The sequence below is a fragment of the Anomaloglossus baeobatrachus genome, chromosome 5, assembly GCF_048569485.1.
Source record: "Anomaloglossus baeobatrachus isolate aAnoBae1 chromosome 5, aAnoBae1.hap1, whole genome shotgun sequence".
Lineage (NCBI taxonomy): Eukaryota > Metazoa > Chordata > Amphibia > Anura > Aromobatidae > Anomaloglossus > Anomaloglossus baeobatrachus.
This window is the reverse complement of record NC_134357.1, coordinates 473100635-473120735: the sequence shown is the minus strand read 5'-3', so window position 1 is coordinate 473120735 and position 20101 is coordinate 473100635. Positions and strand designations below refer to the sequence as shown.

The window sequence follows — 20101 nt, the reverse complement described above, 5'->3', positions numbered from 1 at the left end:
TTTCATGACCACAGGTTTTGCCGGAGGTGGTGAAAATCGCAAGAAGTGTTTCTTTGCCAGTTGTCCTGGTGATCCATGCAGGAGGCAAAGACATAGTCTCTTTCCCCTTAGCTGAGCTGATCACGTTGATGCGTTTGGACATGGACAAATTCCCCTGTTTTTTCCCAGAGGTTAAGCTCTCCTGGTCTGAAGTGATCCCTCGGCTCACGTGGCACGGAGCTAGAGATGGTGGTGCGATGGAGCGGACCAAGCATATGCTTAACCAACGGATCTCGAGATTTATTCGTTTTAAGAACGAGGTAGTGGTCCGCCATCACCGACTAGAAGGGGATAACTCTGTCTTTTTACGCCCGGATGGGGTACACCTGAATGAGTCTGGTTTGGATATATTCTTGGGAGGGATTCGGGATGGAATTGCACAGGTACTCCAGGCTTTGGGGGGGGGGGGGGTCGCAGCTTGCTAGGGCTTTGCTGCTCCTTGGCGGAAGGGGCTGGTAGAGGTGGTTGGAGATACCCGAATCGGACGGCTGGTTTAGGTGGAAAATCTCCCAATAACCCCGTTTGGTGTTGGCCATTTTAAGGCCTTTGAGTGTAAGCTGTGACCAAAAAATTTGCCAACAGAAAAGATGGGAGTTTTATTACCAGTCTCTCCCTTAAAAGAGAAAAATAGTTCAATAAAGTTTTTGCATTTATAAAAAAAGAACATGTTTGTGGCGTCTTTTTATAAAGGGGAAAACAGGTGTTGGGGTCTGGGCAGTCTGTAGGTCTTTATGCCTGTAGCACTTTATAGTCTTTTATATAATGTAATTTGTGTTTTAGGCTGACTGGGCTTTTAAAAACCCCACAAAAGTTACTTAGTTACCATTGCAGAATATAAATACTTTTTATAAAAGTGATTACAGATGCTTTATGTCTCAGCACTTTGCTTTTTTTGGAGGTTTATCCTAAACATGTCTCAGGATGGCTGTTAGCAAAAGTTTTTCCTGACTGTATCAACACATGCAAGATTAATTGAAATCTATTTTCAGGCAGTGAGACGTCAGTATGTGATTGGGTACGCCCATGCAATTGGGGCAGTGGGCATGTTTGGATCTCTGGTGGTGATTTTCTTAGCATAAACGCGGCTGAAGAACTGTGACCCAGGAGAGAGCGATCGGGGAGACCAAGGAGAGGAACAAGCTACAGGTGAACATCGGGTCCCTTGACATTTGGCAGTCCAAAATGATCTGTGCAGGTTAAATTAATATATACAAGCTTGTAGTGTTTGGAGTTGGAGGGTAAAAGTGCTTGGACCACCCAGTTCCTCATGAGTCATTTTAACTAGGATTCATAAAAGCAGTTGGTGATAGGTTATGAAGTATGTATTCTCAAATTGTGGACACTCAGGTGAAGAGGAGTTTATTGCCATGAGGGCTCAGTATATGCAAAATGGATAAGGCTTTTTCTGTATTTTTGCTATTAATGACAGAATGTCCTTTGAAGAAGTCATTCGTTACATGAAACAGTTCAACTGCGTAAAAGACTCTCAGGATGTAACCATGGTATTAGTCGGTAACAGTGTGACGCTCAATTTTGGATTGTGGACAAAGGGCTAGTTCAAGTGCTAGCCAAGCATGAAGATTTGCCGTTCATAGAGGTTCATAGGCTGCCGCCCCACCACCGTGCGGAGCTGCCGCCCAACCTACACCCCACCTACTGTCTCCTCCCCAAAATTATAGAATGTAAGCCCGCAAGGGCAGGGCCCTCTTCCCTCTGTACTAGTCTGTCTATTGTAACATACATGTATTCTGTATGTAACCCCCTTCTCATGTACAGCACCATGGAATCAATGGTGCTCTATAAATAATAATAATAATAATAATAATAATAATAATAATAATAAGAGATCTTAGCAGCAAAAGGCGGTTGAGGATGCCTTCTACCCCGTGTTGTAGTAAAATTGATGAGAAGAAATCTTCCAAAAGGAATTGTTGTGTCATCTTTTAAATGAAGTGCCATCCTTCCAGCAGAATGCAAGTCAAACTGCAGCCAGTATGCCTGCACAACGCAGACTGAATGTGTGGACTTAAGTTATGCTGTGAACTGGGAATAATTGTCATGAAACGGATTCTCCTTGTTAATTATTTTTCTATGGAAATTTCATAACCCAGATATTTTTTCTTTATTTTCTTAAACTATAAAAGGATTGGCTTTAGAAGCCTTTCCTGAAATTTCAAACTGTTGCGTAAGACAGATTTTTTTTTTTTTTTACAAATTTGCACATAGCAGACAAAATTAAAATGAACCTCTCTAAATTAGTTTGGATACCCATAGGTTCCTGTTATGGGCAAATTTGTACCTTGGATGTTGATGTCCGAGATGGAAACCTATTCACAAAGGTTTTCAGAAAACCAACCGCTTTGAACTCTTTATTGCATTTTCATAGTGCTCATCCTATGCATACAAAAACTGCTCTACCTTATGGCCAGTCTCTGAGACTTTGCAGAGTTAATAATGACACCAATACTTTTACTGAACAAGCCGTTGATTTAAAACTAAGATTAAAAATCAGAGGGTATCCGGCTTCCGTTATTGATGCCGCATATGATAAAAGCTATTTCAGATCTTCCTGTCCAGCTTCTGCGATTCCCAAGAAAGAATTTAGGAAGAGATTTATCTTTAATTTCAAATTTGGCTCCCTTGAAGACACTATAAAAAGGTGCTTTATAAAAACTGGCACATTTTGGAAAGGGATACTGACCTGAGCGCCATGACAGTTCAAAAACCTATGGTCACCTATCGGAGGTGTAATAACTTGAAAGATATGTTGGTTTGAAGCAGATTGCTCGTAAAGATGAAGATAAATCTTCCAAAATTGAAGGAAAGGAAGTAATCCTTTAAGTGAAGTGCCATCCTTCCAGAGGTATGCCGGTCAAATCACAGTCAATGTGCTAGCACAACACAAACTTAATAGGTTGACTTGGAAGTCATGCCATGAACTTGAAATAATTGCCATGAAACATTCCATTTGTTGTTTTATTGGGGTTTTTTTTAATGGCAATTTCATAACCCATATTGTTTTCTTTTCCTTAAAGTATCAGAGGATGGGCTTTGGAAGCCTTTACTGAAATTCCATGTACAATGGAAAGTAAAGTGTAAGCTCGGAGTGTTTACGAATGCTTCATTTCAAACACAACCTGTTAGTGAATCTCAATGTACTGAGTAAAGACAAAACTGGTTAACAGTACTTAAATGCTCAACTATCATTCATAGAATTTTCATAAACGCAATGAAACCACAGCCATGAATTTTGTTTCAAAATGGAAACCATACACAAAATAAAAAATATAATAAACAAATCTCTTTACAGGCGATTTAAGGTGGCTATTGAGCTTAGTATTCTAACTAAGGCGCCTAAGCGATAGTATATTTTCTAGAACTCAAAGGTTACACTCCACTGCATCCACAGTGTTCAGCATAGAATCTATAGAAACTCCAAATTTTCAGGGATTGTCCAAGGGTACATGATATGCATTTTTCAAGATATGATTTTTTTAAAAACCTTAAACCTTAAACTGTTGAATAATGGCTAAACTAGGGCCGCTCGAGAGGTCTTTGTGGGGTGCAGGGTCACCAGTTTTAGCTTTCAGACTGGTTCCAGAGAAAATTGAGTCTAATCGATTATATATTTCATCTATTGTAATATTCTAATGTAGATATACATACAAAAATGAATATTTCATTCTTTTTCTTGCACTTCTAAGTCAGCGGTCTAAATTCCCTTCAATCATGAAAGGGCGGAAGAACAAAACAAGACTGAACACAAGACTTTCAAAACCTTCTACACATCATAGGGAAGATTTCATGAAAACTCAATTGTGATTTTCTTTTAAAAAGTCTTATGGAAGTAAAGGACAGAGACACCTCTCTAGTGTTGCAAATCAACTTGATATAACTTTTGAGAAATGTCCTTTTCAGTATGCCTGTATCCTTACATCCACCTGGAGGTGTTTGTGGTGGTTGAATGTCAGTTTCTATTATAGGCTTTGTTTTTCCATTATGATGCATACATATGATTCACTGGCCACACTTACACAAAACCACCTATCTGGTATTAAGGATTAAGAATTGTTCCTGCATCATTATGTCATGGCTGCTGCTATATTCATCTATTGACATTTATTATTAATATACCTTTTGTGCTATATATGCTTTTTTATGTACTGTATAGACATATGATGTATGTTTTTTTCAAATAGTTATATTCAGGATTGTAGGCACTTGCGTGTGTTACCCTTCCCTTCCTGCAATAAGCAGTCTTACAGGCAGTCAGTGAGACACTGACAAATCTCATGTGCTGTGGTACATGAGTATAGCAGTATATTAGATCAGTAATCGGAGTAACAAATATTCATGTCCCAGAATGGGGCTAAATGAAAAATAAAAGATAAAAAATAAAATAAAAATAAATAAATAAAAATGTATACAAAAACCACGAAAACATACTTTGCCACTAAAAATGCAGTTTTTGTGATCAAACAAAGAAAACAAAAATAGGAGTCAATGGGTAATGGATAATTTAATAATGCATCCGTTACCCATTCATTAATATAATGGTTGTCCATTGACTCCCATTATACAATAACGGAATTGTTTTTAGTCCAAGCCTATGATAAGTTGCAAATAGGATCCACCTGTGTGATTCCATACTTTAGTAACCTGCCAGTGCAGAATAGCTGCTCTTTTTTTTTTGGGGGGGGGGGATGTTGCTGGCAAGCATCAGGACACCAATCGTCCGAGTATGAATGGTAAGTTCAGAAGTAATGTTCTCCAAATTATGTATGGGCTGCTTAGCAGAGGGGTGATTCTACATTTTGCACAGTACACACAGGGTGGGATTGCCACCGCTATCATTATAAAGTTATCCCATCTACTATTTTAGTGAAACGGACCTGCAAATGGCGCATACAGTATATTGATATAGCACTTCCTATAATAGATAGCATTGTTTATTGAGGGTCTGCAAAATGACGCCTGCTTGATTGCTGTATAAATAACAGTGTGGAATAGATGACGATATTCCTTCCACACTGGTATGCTGTGATCCGTGCTGGTGTGCAGTGAATCTGCCTTCAGACTCCTTGTCATCATTTAATTGTCTTTCTTTTTTTCTCTGGGACTCTGCTCCCTGTTCACAAGACTCAGTACCAGTCAGCCAGAAAAGAGGTAGTAGTCAAATAGGCACCTGAGGTTGTGATGTAACAAAATATCCATTAACATTCTGATATTTATGGATTTTAGCTGCTGCTTGTGGTGACTCGGCGCCCTGAACAAAGACAGATGTCTTGAAGGTAATGTCCTGCCCATATACTGTATATATATATATATATATATATATAGATATATATATATATATATATATATATATCTATATATATATATATATATATATATATATACATAGATAGATATATATAGATGTATGTATATACAGTTAGGTCCAGAAATATTTGGACAGTGACACAAGTTTTGTTATTTTAGCTGTTTACAAAAACATGTTCAGAAATACATTTATATATATAATATGGGCTGAAAGTGCACACTCCCAGCTGCAATATGAGAGTTTTCACATCCAAATCGGAGAAAGGGTTTAGGAATCAAGGCTCTGTAATGCATAGCCTCCTCTTTTTCAAGGGACCAAAAGTAATTGGACAAGGGACTCTAAGGGCTGCAATTAACTCTGAAGGCGTCTCCCTCGTTAACCTGTAATCAATGAAGTAGTTAAAAGGTCTGGGGTTGATTACAGGTGTGTGGTTTTGCATTTGGAAGTTGTTGCTGTGACCAGACAACATGCGGTCTAAGGAACTCTCAATTGAGGTGAAGCAGAACATCCTGAGGCTGAAAAAAAAGAAAAAATCCATCAGAGAGATAGCAGACATGCTTGGAGTAGCAAAATCAACAGTCGGGTACATTTTGAGAAAAAAGGAATTGACTGGTGAGCTTGGGAACTCAAAAAGGCCTGGGCGTCCACGGATGACAACAGTGGTGGATGATCGCCGCATACTTTCTTTGGTGAAGAAGAACCCGTTCACAACATCAACTGAAGTCCAGAACACTCTCAGTGAAGTAGGTGTATCTGTCTCTAAGTCAACAGTAAAGAGAAGACTCCATGAAAGTAAATACAAAGGGTTCACATCTAGATGCAAACCATTCATCAATTCCAAAAATAGACAGGCCAGAGTTAAATTTGCAGAAAAACACCTCATGAAGCCAGCTTAGTTCTGGAAAAGTATTCTATGGACAGATGAGACAAAGATCAACCTGTACCAGAATGATGGGAAGAAAAAAGTTTGGAGAAGAAAGGGAACGGCACATGATCCAAGGCACACCACATCCTCTGTAAAACATGGTGGAGGCAACGTGATGGCATGGGCATGCATGGCTTTCAATGGCACTGGGTCACTTGTGTTTATTGATGACATAACAGCAGACAAGAGTAGCCGGATAAATTCTGAAGTGTACCGGGATATACCGTATTTTTCGGACCATAAGACGCACTTTTTTTCCCCCAAATGTTGGGGGAAAGTTGGGGTGCGTCTTATGGTCTGACTGTGGCTGCGGGGAATGTGGGTGCTGCGGTGGAGCGAGTCATCGGGGGCACGAGCAGGCTGTGGCAGCCTACCGTGACCACGTGGGCCCGCTCATTTAATATGCACGCCCATCGTCCCGCCCATCTCTCAGCGATGAAGTCGGCGCTGACAGGTGGGCGGGGTGATAGGGAATAAACAACCGGCCCGGCATGATCACCCCTGGCAACTGCAGCCTGGAGTGATCATGTGCGGCTGTATTCACTGCCCCCGAACATCATCATCAGTGCAGGGGGCATTGAATCAGTACACATTACTCACCGTTCCCCTGCAGCACCGCGGTCTCCTGTTTGTGCCGGTCAGCTGACTTGTGACTAGCGGCGCGCACAGCGATGACGTCATCGCTGTGCGCACGTGTCCACACGCAGCCGTCGGCACAGACCACCGGAGGGCATCGCGATGCCGCAGGAGGACGGCTGCATTCAGCGTCGCTGCCGCTAACATAGACGGTAAGAGGAGCGGTGCTGCAGGGAGTGAGGTGAGGTGAGTATGAACGTTTATTTTTTTATGTGCCACAGGATGCACCCATACACCAGGATGGTGGGGGTATAAGATCAGGATAGGGGTTTATGAGCAGCATGGGGAGTATATGAGCAGGATGAGGGTATATAGCAGGCTGGGGAGTATATGAGCTGCATGGGCAGTATATGAGCAGGATGAGGGTATATAGCAGGCTGTGGAGTATATGAGCTGCATGGAGAGTATATGAGCAGGATGAGGGTATATAGCAGGCTGGGGAGTATATGAGCTGCATGGGGAGTATATGAGCAGGATGAGGGTATATAGCAGCATGGGGAGTATATGAGCAGGCTGGGGAGTATATGAGCAGGATAGGGGTATATTATGAGCAGCATGGGGTGTATATAGCAGGCTGGGGAGTATATGAGGAGGATGAGGGTATATAGCAGGCTGGGGACTATATGAGCAGGCTGGGGAGTATATGAGCAGCATGGGGAGTATATGAGCAGCATGGGGAGTATATGAGCAGGCTGGGGAGTATATGACCAGGACATTACCCCATAATAGTGTCAGCAGCAGATCATCGCCCCATATGTGTGTCATGACCACATTTTCTGCTTAAAATTTTATTTTCCTATTTTCCTCCTCTAAAACCAGGGTGCGTCTTATGGTCAGGTGCGTCTTATAGTCCGAAAAATACGGTACTTTCAGCCCAGATTCAGCCAAATGCCGCAAAGTTGATCGGACGGCGCTTCATAGTACAGATGGACAATGACCCCAAGCATACAGCCAAAGCTACCCAGGAGTTCATGAGTGCAAAAAAGTGGAACATTCTGCAATGGCCAAGTCAATCACCAGATCTTAACCCAATTGAGCATACATTTCACTTGCTCAAATCCAGACTTAAGACGGAAAGACCCACAAACAAGCAAGACCTGAAGGCTGCGGCTGTAAAGGCCTGGCAAAGCATTAAGAAGGAGGAAACCCAGCGTTTGGTGATGACCATGGGTTCCAGACTTAAGGCAGTGATTGCCTCCAAAGGATTCGCAACAAGATATTGAAAATAAAAATATTTTGTTTGGGTTTGGTTTATTTGTCCAATTACTTTTGACCTCCTAAAATGTGGAGTGTTTGTAAAGAAATGTGTACAATTCCTACAATTTCTATCAGATATTTTTGTTCAAACCTTCAAATTAAACGTTACAATCTGCACTTGAATTCTGTTGTAGAGATTTCCTTTCAAATCCAATGTGGTGGCATGTAGAGCCCAACTTGCGAAAATTGTGTCACTGTCCAAATATTTCTGGACCTAACTGTATATTGGCATATATTTAAACTTAAAAGCTTACCTACGCGGCTACTGTTGGTAACCATTTTCCTCTCTGCTGTGAGGACACTATCTACGCCTGCACTCTCATGTAACTTTCGCTATATGATACCCATTGGGTATGTATATTTTTCCAAGTTATGATCTAGTGGCTATTCTATTACCATGTTACCCTATTTTTCACTAGTCATATTTTTCATCATAGTACTTTGTAGTGGACTCCATTATTCTGATAGCATCTTTGGATTACCTACCCTCATCTTGGCATACTAGCGTTGGTCAACAGCAAAGGTACTTCTTTTTGTACTTACTTGTGATTCTGCCTTCTCCTTTCATGGTTTTGTTCCTCTTCTTTCTATTTTTTCTCTTTCCTCTTCCTTCTTTCTCTTTTGTTTTTCTTCTCTCTTTCTTCTCCACCTTTTACCTTCCTTCGATCCCGCCTCTGCACCTCTGCTACCATCCCTCTGCTTTCCTCTCCGCCATTTGTTTTACTCTTCAACTACTCCTATTTCCTACAGAGGATGAAACTCTTCCTCTCTGATACCTCTCTTATAAATACATGTCGGGTTCCATTTCTAAATTCATGTCTATTTTTTAGGCAACTAAAATTCTCTATCTGGATCTCCTATGCATGAGAAATACGCATTTATATTTCTTATAACCATATAGGTACGTTTTTGTATGGTTTCAGTAATTTACTGTATGGTGATTTTTTCCCCTCAGTATATGAAGTGCTCTTCTTCATTGTTTTGTGTATATGGAATACGAAATTCTTCTTCTTATTGCCTTCCATTATATATCAATATGCAGATATTGTTTTTATATATATCTAATCATCCTATACCATCTCTCCATACAACGCATATGTGCGATACAACAAATGTGTCTTCAGTGTACTCACTAATATGTTTTTTCTTTCTGTATATTTTCACTATAGATTATCTCTGACGAAGGCCTGTGTGTTAAGGCCGAAACGTTAGAATTAAATTCTTTTGACCTTTGTACCAATAAAAACAAGCAAATTGATTTTCAAGCATCATTTTGTCTCAGACTTTCATCTTTGAGTGTGCCCGAGTTAACCTTTTTGTATACCTTCTGAGTCTAGGCATATAGAAGACACTAATTTCGGCTGTCAATCACTCTCTGTCGATTTCTGATCAGCCTCCGGACCCGACTTCTCAGTCGGCAATCAAGCGGACCAAGAAGCCTCTTAAGTCTTATGCCCAGGATCCGTTTTTTCGTCAAATCATATCTAAATGGTGGGATCACCCTGATAGGTTTAATAAAAAACCCTTCACTTCATTCGCTTATCCCTTTCCATCTGAAATGGTTAAGACCTGGTCAGTACCCCCCGTTGTGGATCCGCCAGTATCCAGGCTGGCTAAACACACGGTTATGTCTCTTTCAGACAACGCGTCTCTCAAGGACTCGTCCGACCGCGCAGTTCATGCTGCGGTCAAATCTTTTTTCCAGGCTTCGGCTCCTCTCTTTGCCCCCTGTTTACCTTGACATCGGTCGCGAGAGCTATGGGTGTGTGGAGTAGAAACCTGCGCAGGATGCTTCGATCTTGTAATATTCCTCCGGAGGCTTTTGAGATCCTTGATTTGTTCTCTCTAGCCTCTTATCATTTTCTTCACGGCTCCCTAGATGCAGCTAGTTTGTCAACCCTAACGCTGTCTTTGCCCGCAGAGTCCTGTGGCTAAAAATATGGAATGCGGACAGTCCCTCCAAGAAATCCCTGTCCACACTCCCCTTCCATGGCCTTCGTCTGTTTCGAGAATTCCTGGACAAACTCATATCTGAGACGACGGGTGGTAAAAGTACCATTCTACCACAAAAGCGGCCTGTATCCAGGAATTTTAAAAAATCTTCTTGGCGCAGGCAGTCCTTTCAGCCCGCTCCCCAAAAACCATCAGCACAAGGATCGTCCCAACGCTCTGATCGAGGATCCGGTCCCTCAAGTGGCTCTTCCTGGCGTTCCCACTCCAATCAATACAACCTACAAAGAACTACAACACTTTTACATAGAAAATATCTTTATTAAGAGAATATGTATATAAAACAAGATAAAAATGCACAGCAATTCAATGACATGAGGATAGAAGACAGCTTTTTCTCTGATTGAAATCACATGGTGGCCAGCAATAATAAATATATATCTCCTAGTCAGATGAAGTGTAAACAAAATCCCCTCTGAAAATTACTTTCAGGAATTTATTTCAAAAAATTCATCCGACTGAATAAAATTGAATACTTTGGCCAAACATACAATGAAAAAGTCTCAAAAGCTGAACTTAAAGTCTGTACACCTTGTACAGCAAATGGATGGCAAGAAGAAATCAGGACAGTATGTCTATAGCAAGAGTGACAGATGTGACACTGCACGGACTGTAGAAATGCATGAACATTTAGTAGTGTAATGGGGAATGTCAGGAGTCAATGCCATTTATAAATAGGTAATGCCATAACCAAATTAATGGAATATGGAGTAATAATAACAAGAAATGAGAGTCCTCACATGCCGCAACACACAAAATAGATAGTCACATGCAAGTGTACAAAAACATCTAGAGTAATCACATACTGTATCTTACCATGGGACACCTTGACGCGTTTCGCCAATGCTTTATCCAAGGGCGCTTATGACAAATGTAAGGTTTACAGAGGTTTTTATATCATTGGTAATTCACACCATCTAATATAAAAAAGCAAAAAAGAAAATATCATTACTTACAGCAAGATGGAATTGCAGCTGTATATGGCTCAGGCCAAAAGACTACTACCACTCCAGCAGGATACAGCTAAACCCCCACTAGGTGGAGGCAACACAGGTGCAGGTGGAGCCATTCACACGCACTTCCAAATATGGAGGAGGTGATGGCTGGATGGTAAAACTGCACCAGTGTGCAGTTTTACCATCCAGCCATCACCTCCTCCATATTTGGAAGTGCGTGTGAATGGCTCCACCTGCACCTGTGTTGCCTCCACCTAGTGGGGGTTTAGCTGTATCCTGCTGGAGTGGTAGTAGTCTTTTGGCCTGAGCCATATACAGCTGCAATTCCATCTTGCTGTAAGTAATTCACACCATCCCATAATTGCTAGAAAGGTTGAGCCAATACACTCATAGGGGTCACTAAATGATCAACCGCATTGGTGGTTTCAAAAAATGCACAATGTTATTAGCATAATTACTTACTTCATCAAATCGCAAATCAATTGCACAGATGGGGATTCCCATTTTTCGTATGTGGGGTAACTAGGATAATCCTCCCCTCTGTGACCTCTCTGAACAGTTCCACTGGCCGGAACTGCCACATAAAGTGATGCATAAGGAAATCGGAAAACAGGAAGTGAGGAATCATGATGTGGTCCATCAGGGATATCCTTCCCCAAAGCTCACAAAGAAAGGTTCCGCTACCCGGAAACGCTGTATATGTTTGTTACACATTTGTGAGCACAGTGGAACGCAAATGCGTTCCACATATGCGGAAGTCATTGTACATTATACAAATGTAAGTATTTTTAGTTTTTATATGAAAAAATAGAACTATAAAACCACCAATATGATTTAAAAGATCATAAAGAGACATATATTACACAATGCCGATAAAAATAAATGTATATATAAGTACATAAAGCAAAATTTGATAAAAACAAGATTATGCATTTTGCAATATAAGTAGGGTTATAAATTTTTGTAGGGTTATACATTTCTCACTGTAAACAATAAATACAAAATCCTTTGTGCTTGTTAAAAAATCATTTGTGCTCATAGAAACATATAATTACATACTGAGAGAGGAGTAAGAGAATGCACACATACACACGCACATTAGTGCATGAACATGTGCGCAGAGTCCACCCCAATCCCATAAAAAAGCATACACACATATATATATATACATATACATAAACTGGTCGACTAAAGCTGATTTACTTTTCAACAATGATGCACAGCAGAACGATGACATGGTTGGTACCAGTAGGAAGAGCATATTCAAACAGGTATGTGATCTCATGCATCGGCGCACGAAATTATGGTGGAACAAGAAGACTCTTGAACAATATCTACACAGGAATTTGATTCCTGGAGGTCTTCGGGTTCAAATTTACCCATCATTTGGGAGAGATGTAACAGATTTCGCCAAACGATGGGAGAACATATGTAACAGCTGTTCTAGATCTTTTATGCAGGCTATTATTGAATATAATAAACAACAGTTGGCCGTAGTAGATACGGAACTGGATGGAATACAGTCCCAGATCACTGACATATGGACGACTGAAGATATAGCCTTACTTGATAGTGAAATCGATACTAAATCTAAGGATTGGGAGAAACAAATCAGTGATGTAAAGAATAAAAAACTGCAAAGGGATTCACTTGATGACCAGACTGGACGAGTATATAAATGGAAATTTCAGAATGGAGATCGACAGGTGAGAAATCCATCTATATCATCGGCGGCATCATCGACCAGTGAAATGTCTGTGTCTGAGCGACAACATAGGATTGCCCAGAATAAATCCACCAATTGGAAAAAGAAGGGATTCAAACGAAAATAGGTTCCTGATCTAGAACAAGACAAATCAAGTGCCTTGAAGGTAATAAATTTGTCTAATATGGTCCTCTCACCAGCTCAAATTGATGTACTGTGTAGGGGTCTAACATTCTGTCCTGCCTCTAAATTTGACTGTTTTGCAGCTATCACGGATCTAAACCTCTTTGCCAGGAAATTACTTTTTAAAAAATATTTTCATGATGAGAATTTGAGATCAATGTTCCCTACCAGTGAGGAAAGAGAAGCAATTCAGATACTGGAGGAGCTGCTAAGTGAACAAGATAGTCTTAAAGGAGGTAAGGATCCATCATCCTTTATCCCTAAATCTAAGAAGTTCCCTCCTCTCACTTCTTGTCCGAATATTGACATATTTGTGCAGCTGGTTACAGAAGATCTGAAATCTATATCATCATCTATTAGACATGACAACTGCACAAGTATTGAGAGGGAGGCGTTGAAGAATCTGTCTAAAATGGATGATATTGTGATTAAGCCATCCGATAAGGGTGGCAATGTAGTCATCTGGCCACGCACCCTTTATGAGAAGGAAGCATTACATCAGCTGAGGGATTCTCAGTGTTATAAGAAATTGTATTATAATCCCTTGTCTGATTTTCAGTTGGCATTGATGGAAGACTCTCCATAAAGCAGTTGAAGATGGTTTTCTATCCTCTAAGGAAGTGGAATTTTTGACGGTTGAGGACCCATGTGTGGCCACAATATATTTTCTGCCGAAAATCCATAAAAACCCTGTAACTCCACCTGGACGACCTATCGTTTCAGGTAATGGCAATATTTGTGAATGTATTTGTAAATTTTTGGACCATTACCTGCAACCTTTGGTTGAAACCCTGCCTTCTTTCATCAGGGATACAAATGACATATTAAGAAAAATGGAAGACTTGCACTTGGAACAAGACATGTTACTTGTTACAGCCGACGTTGAATCGTTATATACGTCCATACGACATCAGGACGGTCTTTCTGCGGTGAGTTTCTTCCTTGACTCATTCAATTTGGAGAGGGGTCTTGTTAAGTTACTTTTACAACTTCTGTAATTTATTCTGGAGCATAATTTTTTCTTTTTCAAGGATGTCCTCTACCTACAGCTCCAGGGTACAGCAATGGGGGCGTCTTGTGCGCCCTCATATGCTAACCTTTTCCTGGGGCTGTGGGAGAGGAACATCTTTGTGACAGACCCCCTTCCTCTCCCTGACAAGATACATATGTGGTCAAGATATATTGACGATGTCATTTTTGTATGGCAGGGTAACAAGGAAGAGTTGGAATTATTTATGACATCTATCAATCAAAATGACATTAATTTGAAACTCACCCATAATGTCGGAACTTCTATTGATTTCTTGGATGTGGAATTTAATGTTGATGCTAATGGTGCAATACATTCGGATCTCTTCAGAAAGACCACTGCAGTGAATTCTGTATTGCATGCGAAGTCTGCCCATCCTAAACATGTCATCAAAAACATTCCCAAAGGTCAATTCTTACGAATTAAGAGGATCTGTTCGGATAGCCTATCCTTTGAGAAACAAGCCGCTGATCTTACTAGAAGATTTTTGGCCAGAGGATATCATCCCAGAGATGTTAATCGTGGATACCAAGCGGCGAAACATACAGAACGGAGGACTCTCCTCAATAATGTCAAGAGAAGCAAATCCCATGAGGATATCGTGAGATTCATCTCTACGTTCAATTCGCATTCTGAGGAGGTACGTGCAATCCTAAAAAAACATTGGGGGATTCTAAAACTTATCAACATCTTGAGGCACTATGTTCCATCAGATCCGAACATCACTTTTCGGAGATCTAAGAGCCTCAAGGACCTTCTTGTACACAGTCATCACAGAGGTCAGGTAAGCCAAACTTTTTTGGACTCCTCAAAGATTCCATGGGGTTGTAAACCATGTGGTGACTGTGTGTCATGTCCCAATGTTGAGAGAGTAAAAAATTTCTTTAGCTCGGACGACAAGAGGGAATTTAAAATTACACATGCCCCAGGGGGTGATTTACTTGGCTTCTTGTCCCTGCAACCTTAGGTACGTTGGCTTCACGACCAGGCAATTCAGGAGAAGAGCAAGGGAGCATGTTCTAGCCATTTCTGCAGCAAAGGATGAAGAGGATGTATCCAGATTGACAACCATTCCTCGCCATTTCAGGCAATTCCACCAGTGTAATCCCTCTCTATTACGGATACGTGCAATTGATAGAGATATGGTAAGTCAAAGAGGGGGGAAATGGAAAAAAGCTCTAGCCCAAAAAGAATCACGATGGATTTTTACTTTGAATACCCTAGTACCCCATGGGTTAAATGAGAACATCAGTTATGTACCCTTCTTGTGATTAAGGTTCCTAGTTCCTTTTATTAGCTCTTCCTACTGTAGTTAGTTCTTTGTACACTTGTTTTAATTTTTTAATTATTTTTTATTATTTTTATTTTTTTAGGTTCAGCCTTTTTGAGTATTGTGAATGGAGATATCTTATCCTACTGCCCGGAGAAATTATGGATACTTTGTGGGGACTCTTTTCAATAGTCTACACTCTTACAAATAAAAATCCTTTTACATAAACACTATATTGTGTTAATAAATTATATTTATACATTTTTCAGATTTTTTTATAAGAAATGTTTTTTGTCACGTGTGTTTTTCACTCGCACTGCGCACTTTATGCACTTTTTGTTAATCAAAATGTTTCTTTGATTATCTTAAGACATATATATTTTTTCAACAAGTGAGTTCGGAGTTGGTTGTTGCATATAGCACCAAAAAAGTAGAAATTAATTCTACAAAAACCGAATTAAGGTCAAAAAGAATTCATTTATTAGTTACACAAAGGTAAAAAGATACAGTGTTAAGCCACAAGGCAAGAAAACCAAGCAAAAAGACGGTGTCACATGTGAGTAAATACATAATGTGGGGGCAGAGGCTCCATGTAAGACATACAATTTTGTGTGAGCAGGAAAAGAGGGGAGATCAGAGTTCAGTATAGTATTGTGTGGGGAAGGAGATTCCAGTGCACAAAAGTGAAGCATCAAATGGCAGGAGCGTACTGGCATCACCTCATGTAACCCACACTACAACAAGGTTATAGTTACAAGGAAATAGTTACAAGGAAAATGATGGACAATTACCTGATCACTGAGGAGACCTGGCCCACATGTGACACCAAACCCCCGACGCGCACGTTTCGGCGTCACCTTCGTCAGGGGGTGGAGTCATCATGGCAGAACAAGGTATTATATAGGGCATAAATCTCAGGAAACTGATTAAGGAAGTTGTTCATCTGTGACAGCGTATGACCACATCCGCCAACCAACCCACCCACCTCGAGGCGCCAACCACAACCGGAAGTGACGCCGAAGAGGGGGCGGGCAGCCACGGACGTCTCTAGTCATCACTATCAAAAGAGAGTGTGTGAATTTAAAAAGAGAAGACAAGTGCCTGTAATGGTACAAGTATGTAAGGTAAAATAACGGACTCATAATCTGCACATCTGGGTCGGATTCGCCCACCTATCACATGTCACAACGTCACCTCCAAAGAGGATGACGTATGTAGCAGAGGGCGGGAGGGCCGGCACCGGAGTAGCGCAGACAGAGGTCTAAGAGCATGTGACTACATCCGCCAACCACCACGCCCACCTCGAAGCGCCAACCACGGGTGGAAGTGACGTTGAAGAGGGGGCGGGCGGCCACGGAAGTGTCCATCTACAAAAGTAAATAGAAGAGCGTGTGTGTGTTAATAAGAAGAGACAAATCTCTGTAATAAGTGAAGTGAGTAAAAAGAAATAAAGTATGCATAAACGGCACGACCGGGCCGGATCCGCCCACCCATCATGTGCTACAACGTCACCTCCAAGGAGGATGACGTATGTAGCAGAGAGTGGGAGGGCCCGGACCGGAGAGGTACCGAAAGAGGTCAAAGACTGATGTTACACATGCGTGAGCAGATGGTACAGAAAATTATTAAGTCAATAACATGAAGTCCGCGCCAGAGACCTTAGTCCCGCACACACTCTGATATCTGTACGAACATCAGTCAGGAGTGCAGAGTACAGAGGAGACGGCGCCCTTAGAATGTCAATGATGAATGTTGATGGTACAATGGTACAATTATATGTCATGTAATAGCTGTTGTTGCACCAAAGAGAATGAAAGGAAAAAGAAAGAAAAGAAGGAGGAAGTGAAACCATAACCAATGTGTTAAGACGGCCCTGATTAAGGGGGGGGGGGGCGCTCCACAATCCATAACATCGCATTACGTGTGTCCGGCGCCGGACACACGTAATGCGATGTTATGGATTGTGGAGCTGCCAAGAAGATTATAAAGATGAATTTCTGAGCATTCCTGAGGATGAAGAAGATAAGAAAAGATGTATTAGGATGCTATTCACTGCACCCACAAGGTAATGGCAGCAGCTTCATAGGGTCCAGGGGGGGTGACAGGTGCGCTTTAAGCATGTGAATACGGCCCCCTGGTCATAGTAACAGGTGTGTAATAGAAGACAACACAGGGAATAGTAAATAATAGGAAACTTTAACAAGCTCTTTAGACGTGACTATCTTTTATTTTTTCTTTAGCAAACCGTCTCATGACAATGAATCGTGTAAAAAAGAATATTAAGAAAAGAAAATACACCGAGGATTTCTTGCAGTATGGTTTTACCTCAATAATTACAGCAGGAATTGAGAAACCACAATGTGTTGTTTTTTGTGAAGTTCTCTTAGCTGAATCTATGAAGCCGAACAAACTAAAACGGCATTTTGATAGCAAGCATCCACTCTTTGCTAGCAAGGATATCAGCTATTTTAGAAGCAAAGCTGATGGACTCAAGAAATCTAGATTTGACACTGGTGGCCAGTACCATAAACACAATGTAGCAGCTGTTGAAGCATCATATTTGGTGGCACTCAGAATTGCCAGAGCTATGAAACCTCACACCATTGGTGAGGATTTACTGTTGCCAGCTGCAAAAGACATAGTTCGAGTGATAATTGGAAATGAATATGTTCAGAAATTGAATGCAATTTCCTTATCTAATGACACTGTCCGCAGAAGAATAGAGGACATGTCTGCTGATATTCTTGATCAGGTGATCCAGGAAGTTAAATCTGCACCACTACCAATATTCAGTATCCAGCTTGACGAATCTACAGACGTGGCAAACTGTGCACAGTTGTTGGTTTACGCAAGGTATATTAATGATGGCGACTTTAAAGATGAGTGTCTTTTTTGCAAACCGCTTGAAACAACAACAACTGAACATGATGTTTTTGATGCAGTTGGTTCTTTTCTAAAATCGCATTACATCTCCTGGGAAAAGGTTTGCGGTGTATGCACAGATGGCGCTCCTGCTATGCTAGGACGTCGCTCAGGATTTCAGCGTTTGGTACAAAATGAATCGCCAAAAGCAATCGGAACACACTATGATACATTGCCAAATATTAGCGACTAAGACACTGCTGCAAGATTTACAAGTAATGAAAAGCGTCATAACGTGTCAATTTTGTTAAGTCGAGCGCCTTAAACAGTCGGCTGTTTTGCCAACTGTGCAACGATCTAGATGCGCCAAACAATGCTCTGTTATTTCACACTGAAGTCAGATGGTTGTCAAGAGGAAAAGTTTTAAAACGTGTCTTTGAGCTTCGTGAGGAACTGAAAACGTTTTTTTAATCAGAAAGCAAGACCGCAATTCGAAGCACTGTTTAGCGATATAACTGAGCTGCAGAGAATAGCTTACTTGGTGGACATCTTTGTCATCTTGAATGACTTAAATTTATCACTGCAAGGACCAAATGCAACGTGCCTCGATTTGTCTGAAAAAATGAGATCATTCCAAATGAAACTTCAGCTTTGGAAAGATAAATTGGATAAAAATAAAATTTACATGTTTCCTACATTATCTGCCTTCTTTGAGGAACATGACATTGAGCCAGACAACACAATTATGATGATAACTTCTGTGAAAGAACATTTGCACATGCTTTCAGAGGAAATTTCATTATACTTTCCTAATCTATCTGACACCCCATTTGCACTTGCCAGAAGTCCATTCACAGTGAAAGTTGAAGATGTTCCGGAGACAGCGCAAGAAGAGTTCATCGACCTAATTAACAAAGATGCAGCGAGAACAGATTTCTCTACAATGCCACTGACAAAATTCTGGATTAAGAGTTTACAGTTATATCCTATTCTGTCTGAGAGTGTGCTGCGCCTTCTTCTTCCTTTTCCAACAACATATCTTTGCGAAACAGGGTTTTCAAGATTGCTGGTAATCAAGTCTAAATACCGAAGTAGACTTGTTGTGGAAAATGATCTTCGCTGTGCCCTTGCAAAGACTGCCCCAAGAATTTCTGAATTGGTAAGCAAGAAGCAACCACAACGATCTCACTGAATTTGGCAGCATACTGTAGCAAAATATTGCACTGTTTACTGTTATATTTAAACCCATGCTATGCCATGGTGAAATGTTATTTAAAATTGTTGTTATATATAAACCCATGCTATGCCATGGTGAAATGTTATTTATTGAAATTCGTAATAAATATTTCTCAACATATAATTGTTTTTGTGATTTTTTAAATTATGTTTGATTTGTAGCAATGAGAATACATAATGCATATCAGATATTTACATTCCGAATCATAACTAGCAAAATTACAGTTTTAAAGTAGCCACCAAAATTATTTTTTGGGTTGGGGGTCACCGCAACATGAGAAACTGTATTGCGGGGTCACGGCATTAGAAAGGTTGAGAACCACTGCACTAGAGTATCTTGCACCATAACATCAATTGTGTCTATGGATGATAAACACACTAGTGGAATTTCGATACATTCCAAGTGTGGAACATAGCAGAATATATACAATATTTTTTATGGACACTGAAATGTATATTGAAAGTATCCATATATGAACTGATTATTTGTCACAATTATTTGTGGAGCATGAAATAGGGTTATTTAGTTATTCCCCGTTCTAGGGCAGGGTTACTTAAGACCAGCCGTCGTTGAGTCGGGGCGTTATAGTTCCCACAAGAGGGTGCCGACCTCTGTGGCCAGGTAGCGGCGAAATCAGAACTGGATTGCATTTCCCTATTATTTGCTCC

The 20101-nt window shown here is 40.6% G+C and overlaps 1 protein-coding gene across 1 annotated transcript; it reads left to right on the top strand.

Annotated features, from left to right (window-relative positions):
* Positions 1 to 17280: 17280 nt before the first annotated feature.
* On the top strand, positions 17281 to 19388 carry LOC142312799 (zinc finger BED domain-containing protein 5-like). The gene is given in 5 exon segments (XM_075351786.1): positions 17281 to 17368; positions 17575 to 18418; positions 18420 to 18491; positions 18493 to 18652; positions 18654 to 19388. Coding segments are annotated over 5 exon segments (1899 nt in total).
* The last annotated feature ends 713 nt before the right edge of the window (positions 19389 to 20101 follow it).